At 34.8% G+C, this 20,282-nt stretch overlaps 2 protein-coding genes across 4 annotated transcripts in view; one reads left to right on the plus strand and one right to left on the minus strand.

The window, feature by feature from the left end:
- Window positions 1–20,282, plus strand: part of LOC6038075 — a 554,342-nt gene that overhangs the window by 17,559 nt on the left and 516,501 nt on the right. The gene's annotated exons all lie outside the window — the stretch shown is intronic.
- LOC6038067 lies at window positions 6,301–7,242 on the minus strand. The gene is made up of 4 exons (XM_001847858.2): window positions 7,102–7,242; window positions 6,784–7,041; window positions 6,554–6,729; window positions 6,301–6,486 (listed from the first exon to the last, which is right to left on the minus strand). The coding sequence occupies exons 1-4, from the start codon at window positions 7,184–7,186 to the stop codon at window positions 6,436–6,438; spliced, it is 570 nt and encodes a 189-aa protein (XP_001847910.2). The 5' UTR covers window positions 7,187–7,242; the 3' UTR covers window positions 6,301–6,435.

Here is a 20,282-nt window from a genome sequence, read left to right on the forward strand (position 1 = left end):
CTTTTTTCCGTGCACGACCATCATCGTCGTCGTCGTCGTCGGTAGTGCTGCTACCGTCAGAATTGTTATTTTCTTCGTCGTCGCTCAGCATCTGGAACTCGTTCCTGATGGGGATGTTGGCGGATGTTGATGTGCCACTGGTCGTGGCACCGGAAGTACCGGAACGGGTTCGCACTGGTGATCTTGGGACATATCCGGGATGTAGTAACTTTTTGTCGATGCCTTCAGCGCTGACGCTCCCCTGCGCGATGGCGGCCGACACGGCGTTGGTTTGTTTACCTTTTTGCACACGGCCGGCAGACGAACTTCGCGGGTTTTTCGAGGCCGCACTCGAACGGCCACGGCCACGGCCGGCCTTTGGCATGCTGCAGGAGCAAACTCGCGGCTAATCACGGTAAACTACGGCGAAAAAAATCGAAAAAACGATGGAGCACTGAGCACTTGACTGCTGCTTGCTCTCGTGCGTACACGGAGGTCTTTACAAAATGGATAATTTTGTTTTCCTGCACAATTTTTAAGTAAAAAAATATCATTATAAAAATTAAAAAAAATAAATTCAAACATGAAGAATGTTCTTATAATATGTTAATATATGACGAGAAACGAAAAAACTCAAGCTTTTTTAAATTTCTTTTTTTTTTGTTTGCAAAATACTTCCCTACTACAGTCACGTGACGACGACAACGTTTGCACGTGTGTGTGTAAACTTTTGTGAGAAACGAGAAAACTCATCGAGAAAACTCATTCAATTGAACTTTTCAGCACTTGTTTCGAAAAGTAACACTTTTCAACATTTTTTTGATTTGAACGATTTATTTACAAAATACATGAAAATTTGACATAAAATTTCACTCAGTGTGTGTTTTTTGCAAAACTTGATTTTTTCAGCACTCTTCGTATTTATCCAACTCGGTGAACCTCGTTGGATAAATGTACGACTCGTGCTGAAAAAACCTCTTTTTGCAACTTGTTGCATAAACTACTATTATGGACAGCTGTCGTTTTTTTGCAAACTTTTATGGTCTTCTTTGATCATACGGTTTTTTTAATGCCAAAAAATCGATAGCTGAGGTTCTGGTGAATCACTGAAATCAGCCTTTTCAAAACTTATATCTGTTTTGAAAATTTTGGAAACAACAACTGATTTGACGGTTCTGAAATTATGAAGAAAAATATAAAAAAGCAAATTATTAACCTTAAAAAAATATATATATTTATATGAATTAGGAGAAATACACCCTTTCTTATCAAACACCTTTTTTCGTTATATGGAGAGTTTGAGGCTCGATTAAAGCTCCGAAAATATTATTTAGGTTAAAAACTTTCCATCAACAGCACCGCCACAAGTAAGCACGCAAATGTTTGCCATTTACTGGACAAAAAGATAAAATTTAATGCTATTTTGATCATTATTTCTTTTTTTGCGAGACCATTTCTCATCGTATTGTTGGCGCACACATTGACACGCAAGATGAGAACTTAACTGCTTAACGAAAGTCGCCATCAATATCTTTTCAATTGCGCTAACGTTTTCAAAGCGCTTAAGATATGAAATTGCTTTCAATTACCGACAACATGTTATTTTTCACATTAGTTAGTCACTCACATGAAAAACAATCCCGAAAAATATAAATAATTAGCAAGCGCCTTCAAAAAAACAATCGCGCCAAGTCTTTTGACTTTTGACTTTTGCCGACCCATTTCAGTCGAAGGCTGAAGAAAACCGAGCAAGAAGTGAAGGCGCCGTTTGGAGTGAATTATTGATGTCAGGAAACTTTCTTTACAAATGCTTCTTTTCGTGAGTGTTCACTTAAAATTTCATCACAATTGGCAGCATTAAGCAGACCAAAAAGAGCGTTGGAAGAAAAAAGAACTTAGCTGAAAATAGAAAAATGGGGGTGTTCCAATGCATTCTCGTCTGATTAGAATACATTTGGGATTTTTTTTTTGAAATGCTTGTAAAAGGAATAGATTCGCATTCAGTAAAAGTGAAAATTAGCAGAAATGTTCTCAAAACGTTGCTCTACTCATTGGTGTACTTGGTTTTAGTAAATTTCAAGGAACACTCCAGATTATTCAGCACCATTCAAACACTTCTGCTTGCCCGAGCAGGGGTAAATAACACGGGAATACCAAATTTTGGTATTACTTGTGCAAATAACAGCGACCAAAATGTGCCCTTGGTTGCCCAGTAATAGATGGTAAAATACCATTAAATCATACCAAAATCTTGTATGTGTAAGGGCACAACAATACCAAACCATGTTATTCCAAGGGTAAAATAATACCTCAAAATAAAACCATTTCAATACCAAGTTGAGGTCTTCTGGATTTTTTAACATTGCTTGAATACCAAAACTTGGTATTGCCATGGTTTAATTTTTAGGTATTCCCGCGCCCTTGGAAAGCACATTTTGGTCGCTGGTATTTGCACAAGAAATACCTAAATTTGGTATTTTCATACCATTTTTAGTGCAACAGTTGCAGTTAGTGAAAAAACGGAAATGATCCATATGCAACAGCCAAATCTTGTTCTTAGTGATATTCTTCACCACACCAAATGCATGTGTCATTGATGAACGGCCTGTGCATGAAGTTCTTGAAGCTTCTGAAAAATAACAAGATTGAAAAATAAGTATTATTAAAATGAAACTGAATTGAAATTCACCGAAATTCATTAATCTGTCGATTGACTCGTTTTTCAAAGTATTTGGTTATCCCGACTTAGAGATATTTCAACGTTTTTGAAAAAAATATTAGTGGGTATATCACACTAATTTTTAAAATCATCTTTAACATTTTTGGGTTTCAAGTTATATTAGCGCAAAATTAATTAACTCGTAAAATTTTTTAAACAAATTTCCAATAGTTTCAGAGAAAATTGATGAAACCTTTCAATATTCAAATAATACCAAAATGTGCCATCCTGACTTAGAAAATTTTCCACAATTTCAAGTCATTTCTGTAGGGGGTATATCAAAAATGTTTAAAATCAAGTTTGAAATTTCCGGTTTTGAATGAAAGCATTCGCTTTGAGACATCATTATAGCGCAAAATTAATTATTTTGTCAAAATTGGTCAAAATTTTCCCATAGTTGCAGAGGAATTTGATAAAATACTGTAATACCAAAAGAATACCAAAATGTGTTGTTCGATCATTGACATATTCTGCAATTTTGCAATATCAGAACAATACCTTAAATTGCTATGATACCACATTTTGCCCTTGCATAATCCTTAAGACAAATTTTAAAGGGTCCAGGAATACCAAAATTTGGTATTGATACCAGAGAAAGGTATTATTACGCATTTCCCTTGTTATTTACCCATGCTCGGGTTATTAGGCTTAAAATGGGTATATGTACCCTACATGAGCTGTTATTGAATAGATTTTGTTAGATCATTGCAGATTTTTTTGAAATATTTCATCAGCATGGAGCTGTCTGAAATCTACCAAATAATCTACTATTTCTTTAAACATCATAGCTTAATCTAAAATGTTATATGCCATAACATACTACAGCAGATGGCGATACAAATTTATCACGAAAAAAAGCTTTTGTCGGTAATGTTTCCACACAAACTGTCCACAAACTCATCCGTGCTTGAATTGTTCCATAAATGAAAACCCCCCTTTAAACGTTGTCACTCCTCACAGCGCCAAAGTAAATCCATAACTCAGTCCACCGGACGCAGTCACCGGCCGCACGATAAAGAAGAAGAAAAGCACAAATCTGCCTTTATTGTGTCATAAAAGTAAAATTTTCGCTGGCGCCTCTTCCGGCGTCGCGACGCGTCTTTTGAAAGGGTGTAGTTTTTCTCTCTCTCTTACTTTTGTGGCTGGCACACGTTTTGAAGGTTTTCCGGTGCCAGCGGATTTTTTTTTTTGCAGCCAGTTACTAGGCCTTCATTTTTTGGCTTTGTACTTGGCCGAGCATAAATTGTTCGCCAAGTCACACCATATCGCCACAGTTACGAGATACAGTCAACTGTTGGAGCTCGGAGAAGGGGGAAAAAACACGAGAGAAAAGTGCTGCATTTTCATGGGAAAAGGATAAAACCTTCAAAGCTGTCGGTCGCCGGTGTGACGACGAAATGGATTCCGAATGGAGACAAATGGTCGAGTTGACAGACTAACATTTGGAGGTTTTTTTTTGTTTTGGAAAACTGCTGCTTTTCAGCACATCATGATGAATGTGTAGGAAAAGGGAAGGTTTTTCTTTTAACGTCTAAAGAAGAGCAGTGAGGATGTTAAAAATCTGTTTATATCTGTTCTAAAACGAAATAAAATGTATCATGTAAAGCTCAAATTATAAGTAGGAATTTATCCAATTATCCAATTATTATTATCAATTATCTCTAAGAAATCGGCCGATTCCGACCATTTTTATTTTTTGTATTTTTTTATTTGACTCAAACTTTGTGGGGGCCTTCCCTATGACCAAATAAGCTATTTTGCGTCATTGGTTCATCCATACAAGTCTCCATACAATTTTGGCTGCTGTCCATACAAAAATGGTATGTAAATATTCAAACAGCTGTAACTTTTGAGTGAATTTTCCGATCAATTGTCTTCGGCAAAGTTGTAGGTATTGTTGAGGACTTTTGAGAAAAAAATAGGTACACGGAAAAAAATTTTGCAGATTTTTTATTCAACTTTTTTTTCACTAAAACTCAATTTCCCAAAATACATATTTTTTGATTTTCGAGATCTTTAGATATGTTTTGGGGGACAAAAATCCGCAACTTTTGAGCCATAGAGAAACATGGTCAAAAAATCTGCCGCCGAGTTATGATTTTTGGAAAATAAAGTGATTTTTGGAAAAAATGGAAGTTTCATTCATAAACAAGTTTGACATTATTTTTTAATGCAAAATTGAATTTGCAATCGAAAAGTACTATGCAGATTTTTTGATAAAGGGCTCCGTTTTCAAGATATAGCCACCAAAAGTTTGATTTTAGCAAATTTTTTGCAGTTTTTCAATTTTTAAAAATAGTGACCATGAGTGACCATTTCTAAAAATATTTTTTAGGAAAATTCAGAAAATTTTCCATAAAATTGTCTTAGAGACATTGAAGATTGGACCTCGGGTTGCTGAGAGAGAGCCGCTTTAAGAAAAAAAAAAACACGAAAATTGATTTTTTTTAAGTCTCACCAAAACAACCCAAAATTTTCTAATGACGATATCTCAGCAACTAATGGTCCGATTTTCAATGTTAAATATGAAACATTTTTCGATCTTTTCGAATTTTTTTTTTGAAATTTTTTAAATCAAGACTAACATTTTTAAATGGCTAAGCATGGAATATTACGCCCTTTTAAATGTTTGTATTGATCTAAAAATTTTCAAAATATTTTTTTTCAAAAAGATCGAAAAATTTCACGAATGTTTCATATTTTAACATTGAAAATCGGACCATTAGTTGCTGAGATATAGTCATTAGAAAAACGTGGGTTGTTTTGGTGAGATTTAGAAAACTTCAATTTTCGTGTTTCTTTTTCTTAAAGCGGCTCTATCTCAGCAACCCGATGTCCAATCTTCAATGTCTCTTATACAATTTTATAGCAAATTTTCTGAACTTTTCAAAAAAAAAAAAAGTTTCAGAAATGGTCACTCATGATCACTATTTTTAAAAATCAAAAAACTGCAAATATTTCGCTAAAATCAAACTTTCGATGGCTTTATCTTGAAAACGGAGCCCTTTATCAAAAAATCTGTAAAGTACTTTTTGATTGCAAATTCAATTTTGCATTAAAAAATAATGTCAAACTTGTTTTTGCATGAAACTTCGATTTTTTCCAAAAATCACTATTTTTTCAAAAATTCATAACTCGGCGGCAGATTTTTTGACCATGTTTCTCTATGGTTCAAAAGTTGCGGATTTTTGTCCCCTAAAACATATCAAAAAATCTCGAAAATCAAAAAATATGTATTTTGGGAAATTGAGTTTTAGTGAAATAAAAGTTGATAAAAAATTTGCTGATTTCCGTGTACCTATTTTTTTCTCAAAAGTCCTCAACAATACCTACAATTTTGCCGAAGACACCAAATTGATCAGAAAATTCACTCAAAAGTTACAGCTGTTTGAATATTTACATACCGTTTTTGTATGGACAGCAGCCAAAATTGTATGGAGACTTGTATGGGTGTACCAATGACGCAAAATAGCTTATTTGGTTATAGGGAAGACCCCCACAAAGTTTGAGCCAAATCAAAAAATACAAATAAAATCCATTTCCAGTTCTGGTAGAGAATTGCTCAATGGCAAATTTTATAAAAGAATTGAAATTAAGTTAAATTTTGTTTCAGATTGGAATATAACTGCAGACATTTATTATTTAATATTCATTTCAAGTGTGTTTTTTTCTCTTCTTATGAAGATCACTAGATTTATCGCATTAAAAAATCTGCTCTGGTAGCCTATCCGGAAAATTCAATATTTCGGTGGAGCAGCATAATCAGGCTGAGCTGATCCGGAGTTCCGCTACAAAATGAAAAAAAAAAAAAAAATGTAGGTAAAATGAACTACTTTTCAAAGTAAGGCAACTCACATTGAACAAACGATTGTAATCCTCCATGACCCGATCGTACTCATTCTGACCTCTGTCCACTTTGACGTAGTGCGTTCCTGCAACATGTCTCATCGGCACGTATTGTGGCTGCGGAATGATGTACGGTTGAACCAGATCCTTGTACTTGTACTCGGTGGTGGTTTCCGGCCTTGGTTCTACAAAATGTTAATTTTAGCATTTTTAATTTTTCAAACATTTTGAAAAGTTACCATTTTGCTCATCTCTCGATGAACCTTGCAGATTAAGATGAGGCCGATAGGTAGTTGTGATCCTGCTCTGAATTCCTGCCAACACCTGCTCCGGATCGATTGTACGCTGCGTCGATTCCTGTACTTGCTTCATTGTGGTAGTTTGCACCGGTCCCTCTACCCGAGCTCCATCGAAATTATTTTCAACATCATTTTCCTTAGAATCTGAGTAGTCTTCGTTTGATCTTGCCGCTTCAAACATCTGTGGGTTTCCCCTTCCTTAAACAATAGATAAAAATTTCACTTAAGAAGCCCACAATTACACCAACCAAACCTCACCAGCACCATCCACCCTAATAACACTCCCGTCGATTGACCCGCAAAGAGCTGCAACTGCGCAGATCCAAACGATTGCCGCCTTCATTCTTGGACTGTTTCACTCGATCGACGACTTGAGACTGAAACCAAGTGGACGCGTACAAGCAGTCGTTCGACTACATGCTGTGTGTGGTACGGCCTGATACTGTGGGGAATCCCGCGCGGCGATGACTCTCAATGAATCGTGATGATCTTTGGAAGCTGAGACTCACTCGGGGGAAGATCGGTTGGCGTTTGCTTCTTCGGAGCAGATGATAACAAGTTGTTTATGATTTCTTCAGAGCTTTTTTGTGCTGATCAGTTCTCTGCGAAATCGGTCTTTTTTATTTTTATTTTTGTATTACATCATCATTTTTCGATGTAAAATCCAATTTGCAATCAAAAATTACTCTAGTGAAATTATGATAAAGTGCTCCGTTTTCAAGTTAAAGCCATTTTTAGGTAACCTTTCATTCATGTTTTTAAATTGGTGCCCATGTTTGCAAAATGTTGAACAAAATATTTGTGAAAAGCTGAGAAAATTCTCTTTATTTTGTTTTTTTTTTAACTTTCTTGATATGACCCTTAGTTGCTGAGATATTGCCATGCAAAGGTTTACAAACATGAAAATTAATGTTTTAAGTCTCACCCAAACAACCCATCATTTTTTAACGTCGATATCCCAGCAACTAATGGTCCGATTTACAAAGTTAAAATATGAAACATTCGTGAAATTTTCCGCATATTTCAATATTACACCCTTTTGGAATGTAAGTCTAGGTTTAAAATTTTTGAAAATATATCCTACCTATATCTACATATTTGCCGAAGACACCAAATGGATCAAAAAATTCCTTCAAAAGATACAGATTTTTAAATTTTCATAAATCATTTATGTATGGACAGCTACCAAATTTATATGGAAAATTATGTGGACAAACTAATGATGCAAAATGGCTTCTTTGGGCATACTGAAGGCACCCAAAAATTTTCAAACGGATTAAAAAAAAAAAAATACAATCGAATGACCGAAATCACAGAGAATTGCTTTGCTGTAAAGTGATGGAATGTATTTTTTTTGTTTAAAGACATTAAAATACCGTTTTTTCTAAAATTCTTAGGTTGACAACATTTGGGGAATTCCCGCGATAAAAACACTAGGTGTATGTTTTTCGTACTACTCAAAGATCGCGGTTCAAACGAGGTTTGTTGGTTTGAAGCTTCACAACAGGGTAATGGTACCAAGAAAAATAAATTAGTTTATTTGTTTTTTATAAGGCTTTGTAGGCACTTTTTCTATGGTCGACACCTTAATTTTGCATTATTTGTTTGTACATAGAACTCATCATGCAATTTTGGCAGCTGTCAAATAAAAAATATATTTAAAGAACGGTTTATCAGACCGATTTGGTGTCTTTGGCAAAGTTGTAGGAATTGTTGAGAATTGTAAAATGAATTGAAGAGAAATATTTTTGTTTGAATTTCATATTTGAGCAGTTCTCTAGGATTTCGGTCATTCGATTTTTTTTGTATTTTTTAATCCGACTGAAACTTTTTTGGTGCCTTCGGTATGCCCAAAGAAGCCATTTTGCATCATTAGTTTGTCCATATAATTTTCCATACAAATTCGGCAGCTGTCCATACAAAAATGATGTATGAAAATTCAAAAATCTGTATCTTTCGAAGGAATTTTTTGATCGATTTGGTGTCTTCGGCAAAGTTGTAGGTATGGATACGGACTACACTGGAAAAAATAATACACGGTAAAAAAATTTGGTGATTTTTTATTTAACTTTTATCACTAAAACTTGATTTACAAAAAACACTATTTTAATTTTTTTATTTTTGATATGTTTTAGAAGGCATAAAATGCCAACTTTTCAGAAATTTCAGGTTGTGCAAAAATCACTGACCGAGTTATGAATTTTTAATCAATACTGATTTTTCAAAAATCGAAATTTTGGTCGTAAAATTTTTCAACTTCATTTTCGATGTAAAATCAAATTTGCAATCAAAAAGTACTTTACTGAAATTTTGATAAAGTGCACCGTTTTCAAGTTATAGCCATATTTAAGTGACTTTTTGAAAATAGTCGCAGTTTTCATTTTTAAATTAGTGCACATGTTTGCCCAGTTTTGAAAAAAATATTTTTGAAAAGCTGAGAAAATTCTCTATATTTTGCTTATTTGGACTTTGTTGATACGACCTTTAGTTGCTGAGATATTGCAATGCAAAGGTTTAAAAACAGGAAAATTGATGTTTTCTAAGTTTCACCCAAACAACCCACCATTTTCTATCGTCAATATCTCAGCAACTAATGGTCCGATTTTCAATGTTAATATATGAAACATTTGTGAAATTTTCCGATCTCTTCGAAAAAAATATTTTCGGAATTTTCAAATCAAGACTAACATTTCACAAAGGCCAAACATTCAATATTACGCCCTTTTAAAATGTTTGTCTTGATTTGAAAATTCCAAAAATATTTTTTTCGAAAAGATCGGAAAATTTCACAATTGTTTCATATATTAACATTGAAAATCGGACCATTAGTTGCTGAGATATTGACGATAGAAAATGGTGGGTTGTTTGGGTGAAACTTAGAAAACATCAATTTTCCTGTTTTTAAACCTTTGCATTGCAATATCTCAGCAACTAAAGGTCGTATCAACATAGTCCGAATAAGCAAAATATTTTTCTCAGCTTTTCAAAATATTTTTTCAAAACTGGGCAAACATGTGCACTAATTTAAAAATGAAAACTGCGACTATTTTCAAAAAGTCACTTAAATATGGCTATAACTTGAAAACGGTGCACTTTATCAAAATTTTAGTAAAGTACTTTTGATTGCAAATTTGATTTTACATCGAAAAATGAAGTTGAATTTTACGACCAAAATTTCGATTTTTGAAAAATCAGTATTGATTAAAAAATTCATAACTCGGTCAGTGATTTTGCACAACCTGAAATTTCTGAAAAGTTGGCATTTTATGTCTTCTAAAACATATCAAAAAAAAAAATTAAAAATAGTGTTTTTGTAAATCAAGTTTTAGTGATAAAGTTAAATAAAAAATCACCAACCGTGTATTATTTTTCAGTGTAGTCCGTATCCATACCTACAACTTTGCCGAAGACACAAATCGATCAAAAATTCCTTCAAAAGATACAGATTTTTGAATTTTCATACATCATTTTTGTATGGACAGCTGCCGAATTTGTATGGAAAATTATATGGACAAACTAATGATGCAAAATGGCTTCTTTGGGCATACCGAAGGCACCAAAAAAGTTTCAGCCGGATTAAAAAATACAAAAATTAAAATTGAAGAAAAAAGACCGATTTCGTAGAGAATTGCTCATTTATTAAAATTTTCAATGAAAAGGTTTTTTTTTTTCATTTTTTCACAAAACATCCATCATTCCATCCATCCAGTTTATTCCTTTAAATGATGATTACTTTGATCGGGACTGGCAACACCAGCCAGCAACAGTCAACTGTTCGGAGCTCCTCAAACTTTTCGATTTTTTCGCCGTAATTAACAGTGTTTACCCGCGAGTTTGCTGCTCCAGCATGCCAAGGGCCGGCCGTGGCCGTGGCAGTTCGAGTGCGGCCTCGAAAAACCCGCGAAGTTCATCTACCGGCAGAGTGCAGAAAGGTAAACATACCAACGCCGCATCGACCGCCATCGCGCACGGGAGCGTGCCCGGTGACGTCACCGATCCTTCTTTTTTACACGTGTCATACCGTCCACGTGAGTCCCCAGTACGGACGAGACAATCGACCCGGGCATCCGGAAGTACTTCCGACCAGCAGCAGCAGCAGCAGTCCACCAGCACTACGACAACAACCACTTCCAACGTTCCCACCAGCAACGAATTTGAGATGCTGAGTGGAGAAGAAAACAACACCGCCAGTGACAGCAGCAGTGCTAGCGACGACGATGACGATGATGAACTTGCGCGCAAGCAAGAAAAGAAGAAAAAATGCAACTCTCCGAAGGAACGACGTCCACCTCCAATTTTTGTTTTGGATACGTTGGCGGACGATGTTGACGAGTTGCTTGAGGGACTCCAATATTGTCTCAAAATTAGCAAAACTTCTGTGCAAGTGATTACGCATAAAAAACAGAATTTCGACTTGGTAGTGAAGAAGTTGAAGTTGCGAAACTTCAAATTCTTCACATTTGACCCAGCAGAGAAGGTCCCAGTGAAGATCGTCCTTCAGGGATATCCGGACCGCCCGATCTCCGACCTGGAAGAACACCTGTCGGGCGTCAAGGTTAAGCCTCGAGAGGTTAAGGTGCTCTCGAAATCGACAACGGTGACAGGTACGTACACATTGTACCTCCTGTACTTCGATCGTGGGTCGGTCAAAATCCAGGACCTACGGCAGATCAAAGCACTGGACGGCTTCTTCGTGACGTGGCGATTCTACACGAAGAATCCGACCGACGCAGCGCAATGCAACCGCTGTCAAAAATTCGGACACGGTTCAAGAAACTGTAATCTTCCGCCCCGGTGCGTTAAGTGCGGTGAGACCCACTTCACCGAAAGGTGCAATCTTCCGCGGAAAGACCAGCTGGGGAAAACGCCCAGCAGCACAAAGCGCGCGTCAAGTGCGCGAACTGTGGTGGAAACCACACGGCGAATTTCCGTGGCTGTGCCGCGCGGAAAAAGTACCTCGAGGAGCAGGACAAGAAGAAGAAAGCGCCAGCGTCCCGCCAACCTCCAAAGACTTCGAGCACGAACGCTGCAGCAGCTGGCGGCGGAGCGGTTCCATCGACCAACCCAGCGTTCCCTCCCGGTTGGGGAGGTTCGTACGCTAGAGTAGCCGCTTCTGGGAGCGGTACTTCACCGGGACAAGCAGACGTTACCGGAGATGATCTCTTCACGCTTCCCGAGTTTTTCGCTCTTGCTGGAGAGATGCTCACGCGCTTTCGTGCCTGCCGGAACAGGGCGAACAATTCCAAGCTCTGAGTGAGCTTATGATGAAGTATATCTACAACGGATAAGCTGCCTTGTGCAGCGAAGTTTTTCGACGTCAAAAGACAAAACAAACTGTGATCTAGTTTTAAGCTTTTCTATCTCTATCCTTTTCCTTAGCAAATTTAGAAGGTTTTTTTAAAATAATTTTTCCTTCTGTTGGCAAATCCATTGTTAGAATATCCAATTACATCAAAATGAACTATAGTACAAATCATAGTTGAAAGGTACTCCAAAACTCTATTAGGTTATAAGAATTACGAAATTGTGAATTGATTATTTACTAATAAAAACTGATTGAATTGAAATTGATGATTACTTTGCAATTACTGTTTTTAGTTCATTACCAAGATTGATCTTCTATGATATTATTTTTCACAAATGATGGGATAATTTCTTTTAATATGCAGTAATAACTCTATACACTGGACATTTGGACAGCCTATTAGGAGAATAAACAGAAGCAATTCTCTACCAAAACCAGAAATGGATTTTATTTGTATTTTTTTATTTGGCTCAAACTTTGTGGGTGCCTTCCCTATGACCAAATAAACTATTTTGTGTGATTGGTTCATCCATACAAGTCTCCATACAATTTTGGCTGCTGTCCATACAAAAATGGTATGTAAATATTTAAACAGCTGTAACTTTTGAGTGAATTTTCTGATCAATTTGATGTCTTCGGCAAAGTTGCAAAGCAATTTCCCAAAATACGTATTTTTTGATTTTCGACATTTTTTGATATGTTTTAGGGAACAAAAATCCGCAACTTTTGAGCCATAGAGAAACATGGTCAAAAAATCTGCCGCCGAGCTATGATTTTTTGAAAAAATAGTGATTTCTGGAAAAAATCGAAGTTTTATGCAAAAACAAATTTGACATTTGCAAAATGGGTAATTCTCCGCCAACTCACACAGCAGTTGCCCCGACCCCTCTTCGATTTGCGTGAAACTTTGTCCTAAGGGTAACTTTTGTCCCTGATCACGAATCCGAGGTCCGTTTTTTGATATCTCGTGACGGAGGGGTGGTACGACCCCTTAAATTTTTGAACATGCGAAAAAAGAGGTATTTTTCAATAATTTGCAGCCTGAAACGGTGATGAGATAGAAATTTGGTGTCAAAGGAATTTTTATGTAAAATTAGACGCCCGATTTGATGGCGTACTCAGAATTCCGAAAAAAAACGTATTTTTCATCAAAAAAAAACACTAAAAACGTTTTAAAAATTCTCCCATTTTCCGTTACTCGACTGTAAAATTTTTTTTTTTAGGACAAAGTTTCACGCAAATCGAAGAGGGGTCGGGGCAACTTTTCCCGATTTCGTGTGAGTTGGTAGAGAATTACCCAAATTGAATTTGAATTCGAAAAGTACTTTATAGATTTGTTGATAAAGGGCTCCGTTTTCAAGATATAACCACCGAAAGTTTGATTTTAGCGAAATATTTGCAGTTTTTCGATTTTTAAAAATAGTGACCATCTCCGTGTACGCACGAGAGCAAGCAGCAGTGAAGCGCTCTGTGCTCTACCGTTTTTCGAAATTTTTCGCCGAAGTTAATTGTGATTACCCGCGAGTTTGTTTCTCCAGCATGCCGAACTTTCGGTGGCTACATCTTGAAAACGGAGCTCTTTACCAAAAAATCTGTAAAGTACTTTTCGATTGCAAATTCAATGTTGCATTAAAAAATAATGTCAAATTTGTTTTTGCATGAAACTTCTATTTTTCCAAAAATCAATATTTTTTTAAAAATCATAACTTGGCAGGAGATTTTTTGACCATATTTCTCTATGGCTCAAAAGTTGCGGATTGTTGTCCCTAAAACATATCAAAGAATCTCGAAAATCAAAAAAATACATATTTTGGGAAATTGAGTTTTAGTAAAAAAAAAGTTGATTAAAAAATCTGCAATTTTTTTTCCGTGTACTTTTTTTTTCTCAAAAGTCCTCAACAATACCTACAATTTTGCCGTTGGTGTCTTCGTTGATCAGAAAATTCACTCAAAAGTTACAGCTGTTTGAATATTTACATACCATTTTTGTATGGACAGCAGCCAAAATTGTATGGAGACTTGTATGGGTGAACCAATGACACAACATAGTTTATTGGGTCATAGGGAAGGCCCCCACAAAGTTTGAGCCAAATCAAAAAATACAAATAAAATTCATTTCCGGTTTGGTAGAGAATTGCTCATATATCAAGGTAATTATTTCAATCGTCAAAAACAATAAATATGTATTTAAACAAAGAAAAATTAAAATAAGTCAAATAAACAAATTTTTGAAAGTATTCTTTGTTTTTAATTCTTTAAATTAAGATATACGAATCTTATTTGCAACACTATTTTTTTTATGCACATAAAAAGATCCCAATCACATAAAAAAAATGAAAAAAAGAAATTGTGTTTAATTTTACAACTTCTATCAAATATTAGTTCCGGCCCGCCATTGCTTCAGAAGCATCCGATCTGGCCAAAAGGTTAGGCACCGCTGGCCTAAAGAATAAAAAAAAATCTGTGTTTGAAGCTTTCTCTACTTCTATCTCTTGTCCCTTGCTACTTTAGTAAGTATTTTCATACTCTTGGTAACCCCTTGTTATGTAACACACAGCTGACGGGAGCTCCAAAACTCTGTTATGTTCCTAAAAAAACCTTATTGTATCTTGAGCATTCACCAATAAAACAAGATTGAATTAAATTATTAAAGTTTGGTAAAAAACAATTTTTTTTTGAATTGCGCTTAAAAATTATCCCTCCGGACAAAGTTGCACGCAAACCGAAGAGGGGTCGGTGGATTTGCTGTGAGAGTTGGCGAAGAATAATCCCTATTCGAAAAATATCTAAAAGAAATGGTTTGTGTATGGTCTGTCACATTTATGTTTAGCACAAATCCGTACAGTTGAAAAAAATGTTTATTTTTAAATATTTTTTGGCTGGATAATATGCCAAAATCAGCCCCCTACCCCCCCCCCCACACCCACGCACACACACACACACACACAAAAATAACAAGCAATTTGTTGCTTTTCCGGTTGAAATCCTCGCTCAAGCCTCGTTGGCACAGCTTTCGGGAGCTGCGTGAAAAAAAAACAAGCATTTTTCGCTGTATGATTTTCCTGTGCTCTGTAAATCAACAAGAGTATTGAACAGCTTGAGCTTCAATGGCACGTGTAACGTGGGGTGGGGCGCGTGCACCCGAGGATGAAAAATTCTCCAGAGTTGCAGGATTGTTTGCCGACCGCCCTGGCCCCCTCCTGCGTGTGAGGTAGGTTGGAAAATGAAGCTGCGCGATTATCCGCAGGAAGCTTTTTCTCGCCCGCGTGTGTAGGAGTGGCAAGTTGATATTTTCCCTTCATTTTTTTTTTTTTTTTGAAAATTGTCCGCTTTCCCCTCGAGTCGCTGCCGCGCAGCTCTGGTAGCCCCCGATAATTGAGAAAACTGTTGCTAAGAAGTAAGTAAGGTTCAAACAAATTTAACAACATTATTCAAAAAGTTTTCCGAGACGTTTTTTTTTTGTGCTGCCTTCATTTTTCCTCCACTCTCTAGAGGGATCCGAGAAAAACTTGAATGAAGAGAGTTTGTTAGGGTGGACCCGGTGTGGTGGTAATGGTTGAGTAGAGAGGGAGGGCAACATTTTTGGATTAAGTTTCAACCAAGAAATGCGAAGTGTTGCCTTGAAGGTTTCGTGTTGCTTTTGTGGTTGGGAAAAAAGGATTGAAAATTCTGCTGCTTTTGGGAGAGGATAATTTGTTTGTCTATCAAGATGGATTTGCATGTTTAATTTTAAAGTTATTTTTATTGTAGGTTATTGCAAAATGTAGTTAATTTTAAACCCAACATATGAAAAAAAAAAGAAAATCATAAAAATGAAGTAGCCAACAAAAATATTGTTTTTTTCTTTAGAATCATTGTTCGGAGTGATCTAGGTAAAAAAAAAAGTTATTTTCTACGATTTTTGCAATGTGTTATAATCTGATTAATTCGGTCAAAATAGTTATGCTGGGATAAATTATTAGAAAAGTACTAAAAATATCTAAACATCTAAAATAACGTCAAATTACACTATAGATGAGTAAATTAGAATATAAATATTTAACACCTGTACGTTGCTGGTTATGCATCAAATAATCCATTTTATATCATTATTTTTTCCATAAAAGGCTGTATCTTGAGAAGGGATTTCCTGATCGATTTGGTGTCTTCGGTAGAATTGTAAAATAGACGCAATAAACGAAATAAATGAATTTACATAATATGTGTTGTTAAATCTTTTAATTTTTTATATAATTAAGAGTTCATGATAGAGGAAGGTGGTATCAAAGATTTTTTTTTGACGAAATTGTTATTTTTGGAAATAATCAAATATCCCAAAAATTAATACCGTCAACTGGGGCGGATCGGGGCTTCAGTCTAAATAAAAAGCAGAGCACTAAATAGCTTTAAAAAATAACACACGGTAAAACAAATTTTGATGATTTTTAGTTTCAGTTTTTGTCAACTTGATTTGCAAAAAAAAACATTTTTTTCATTTTTTGATATGTTTTAGTGGACATCAAATGCCAATTTTTCCGAAATTTTGAGAATATGCAAAAAATGTTTGACCAAATTATTAATTTTTGAATCAATACTGATTTTTTTCATAAAATCGAAATATCAGTCGCAAAAATTTTCAAAAGTACTTAAGTGATGTTTTGATAAAGTGAACCGTTTTCAGGTTATAGCAACTTTTAAGTAACGTTTTTGAAAAAGTCGCAGTTATTCACTTTTTTTTTTTAATTTGTGCCCATGTTCACTCACCTTTGAAAAAAATATTTTTAAAAAGCTGAGAAAAAATTCTATGTTCTGCTTTTATGAACTTTGTGGACCCTTAGTTGCAGAGATATTGTCATGAAAAGATTTTAAAACAGGAAAATTGATGTTTTCTTAGTCTCACCCAAGCAACCCACTATTATAAAATGTCGACATCTCCGCAACTAAAGGTCCGATTTTCAATGTAAAAATAAGAAATGTTTGTGAAATTTTTCGATGTTTTCGAAAACAATATTTTAATTTAAGAATAACATTTCAAAAGGGCCAAGTATTCAATATTACGCTCTTTTGAAATGTTAGCCTTGATTAACAAAAAAATAACAATAACATTTTTTTATTTGAATTTTTAAATAATACCTATAACTTTGCCGAAGACAACAAATCGATCTGAAAATCTGTTCTCAAGTTACAGATTTTAAAATTTTAATTGAGTTTTTTATTAGCTTCCTACATTGTCTGGTGACTTGTATGGACAAAAAAAATATGGAAAAATAATGTTTAAGGTCATAGAACATATAAAGTTTCATCCCAATGAAAATAAAGACAAACGTTGTCCAAAGTCTCCAAATATTTTCATCTACAATTTTTTCAACCGACCTTGAAAAGTTCTACGATGTCCCCTTTAGTCAAAATATTTTTAGACCGTGTTGCCAGACCGATTGCTTCTTTGAAAAAAAAAAATTAAACAAACAGCATGTGATGTAATTTTTTACAAAAAAAGAAAATAAAATAATCAAAACAATGTCTTTAAAGTTCCAAAGCTTTCACTAAAGTATTTATAGCTTAAGCCAGAGTTGCCACACGGCGTGTTTTCTAGAACAAATTTTTCAGGACAAAATAGTCATCGCTACTTTCATATGTGTCTTAAAGGAAATTTTCTCAGCTTTCCAATGCCTTTAAGATCGAAATGATTCATCGAGAAATTTCTGAGAAATCATTTTTTAAAGTTTTTTTTAAATGTGCAAAATAAGACAAGAAATAACTTTGTAGAAGGCTGCAAATCGCTAAACATTTTTTTAAAAAAAAGTTTTGACTGAGTTTTTTTAATATATGTGTAATTTATACAGAAATCAAAAACATTAAACTGAAATAAACTATATTTTTAACATGAATTAAAAGATAATTACATAAGTGTTGTGTACAAGTATCACGTGTCTGCTCTGATTTAAGTGATGCCACCGATTTTTTTTTTCAGATTAGAGATTGTAAAGGTTATTTTTGGATTTTATTAATAAATATGATATTTCCTTAATCAAATATGAACCAGGAACATAGATACAAAACTTGATTTAAAATCGAAAATGTACTTAAAATTACTTGTGCAAGCTTTAAAAGTAAAATTCTCATAAGTATAAAATAAAGAAAAACAAATGAAATGTTTTTCTGTTGAAAATGCATTTCAACCAGGAGTAAAATACGTGTGAATGTTGAAAACATCGTAACGAAACTTTTTTTTTTTTTGCTTAATCAAAAATTGATAAGTATTTTATAAAAATAATTCAAATAAAATTAACGTACATTCCAAACAAGTTGAAAAGTCAAAGGATTTGTTTGATTTATAAGACTTCTTTAATATTAGTTATTCCTTGATCATTTTATATAAGAAAACTAAAAAAACAATTCATACTCATACAAAGTATTTCAAATCTTGAAACAGTAATTTGTAGTTCTATTTCGAGTATAAAACATGTTTTGTGTCCATGCAACTGTTTAACGTTTGGTTAAGGAAATATGCTATTTATTCATAAAGATCTAGTAATACCCTATCAAACTGCTATAAAACAAGAAAGAATTTATTTTCTTTTGACAGTGTAGCCAAAAAAATCCATAAACAACTATTGTTAAGCCATTAATCAGACAGTCGGTTTTAAAACTGCTGTGCAACTTCTTTGCTACAAGGGAGTTTATTCAAATCTTTGGAATAATTGAGCCTGGACAGTATTTCAATTTGTGACGATTGGTTTTTTCTACATAAACATCTTCAATTCACTCTTAACGTGAAGACTTCCATCATTGTCATGATTTTTCGTTAATAGATATAAATTTTGCGTCACTTTCAATATTTTGGCAAAATTCCTTCAACAAGTTGTTTAGAATAGTGGCCTACACATGCTGATTCCTTTTGGTAACGATTATCCCATTCCTTGTAAAGTTATGGATATCGTCATTAATCAATGATTGCCAACTAGGACGTCAATGACAGTGCCACAAAATTATATAAATTTTGAAGCACAATTGATTTAGATCAAAAATTCCTTCAGTGGCTTCAAGATGGCAACAACCGGCACATGCTGATTCATTTTGGTGCTGAAATTCGTTAAATTGAATTTTATACAGAATATTTTATAGTGATGATCAAATTTCTTCGAAAATGATCAACGGCTTCACCTTAAAACAGAACAAAAAACCGCAAACAAACATCTTTTCAAAAGGGGTTCTCAACACTCGAAACAAAACACGAAGAAAAGTTGTTTTCTTGTTTTTGCTCTGCACGCCAAGGCATGTAATGTTGTTGTTCAACAAAAAAGTTTTTTGCTGAATGAAGAAAAAAAGGGAACTATTCAGGTTGATTTTCCACCCGAATCAACCACATTGCATCCACATTCACACACATGGTTGCACAAACACACACATATTCACCTTTAAAACGTTTAAACACCCATTAAGATGTTGCGGAGTGTTGGAACGTAGATTTTAAGTAAAAATACAAATTTATTTTCTAGCTTTTTTGCTATGTAGAACTTTTCCCAATAAAAACAAGCATTTATGTGAATTTTGAATTAATTTCACTAAAATCTCCTTCAAACATGGCGCCCTTTGCCCAGATTGCGGTGTTGCGCCCGTGGGGTTGAAATTGTTTTTCTTTCGGGGGAGCAAGTTTGAAATTTATTGAAATGAGGTTTGTGCTCTTGCGGTGGATATCAAAACACCCCGTTGTAATCTTAACCCGACTCCCCCTCCCGGCGCCTTCTCTGTTTCTTTACTTTGGAAACTTTTCGGTATAGGCGCTCCACCATCAACAGCAATTTCTTTGTAATTTTTACAATGTTTAAAGTTCAAACCGTGATTGGAACGCCCTCGTGCCGGGAAGGTTTGCCGAGATTGACTATGTAGGTGGATTGTTAGCTTTTGTGTTTGAAGGTTTGGGAGTTGGTTTGATTTGAATAATGAACATTACCATTTGTTTAGTTTGGTACTGGTTACAAACAAATTTGAAATGATAACAATTGCAATCATATTGAAATCTCTGTTTAAAAATAGCTGAGAATTACATTACGAAGATTTGGTTGACCAAATCTTCCAGGAAGGCAATACCAGTCTACCAAAAATGGTACATCTTCCTAGAACACAATCAAATCGTCCTATGCAAATGGCAGTA

This window comes from Culex quinquefasciatus, chromosome 2, assembly GCF_015732765.1.
Source record: "Culex quinquefasciatus strain JHB chromosome 2, VPISU_Cqui_1.0_pri_paternal, whole genome shotgun sequence".
NCBI classification, from domain to species: Eukaryota; Metazoa; Arthropoda; class Insecta; order Diptera; family Culicidae; genus Culex; species Culex quinquefasciatus.

Excerpts from the sequence above, each read along its gene's own strand:
- LOC6038067 (XM_001847858.2), bottom strand. The coding sequence starts at position 7,186 with ATGAAGGCGGCAATCGTTTGGATCTGCGCAGTTGCAGCTCTTTGCGGG. Across the intron at positions 7,042-7,101 it reads TATTAGGGTGGATGGTGCTG|GAAGGGGAAACCCACAGATG; the intron begins GTGAGGTTTGGT and ends CTATTGTTTAAG. Across the intron at positions 6,487-6,553 it reads ATTACAATCGTTTGTTCAAT|CGGAACTCCGGATCAGCTCA; the intron begins GTGAGTTGCCTT and ends TTCATTTTGTAG.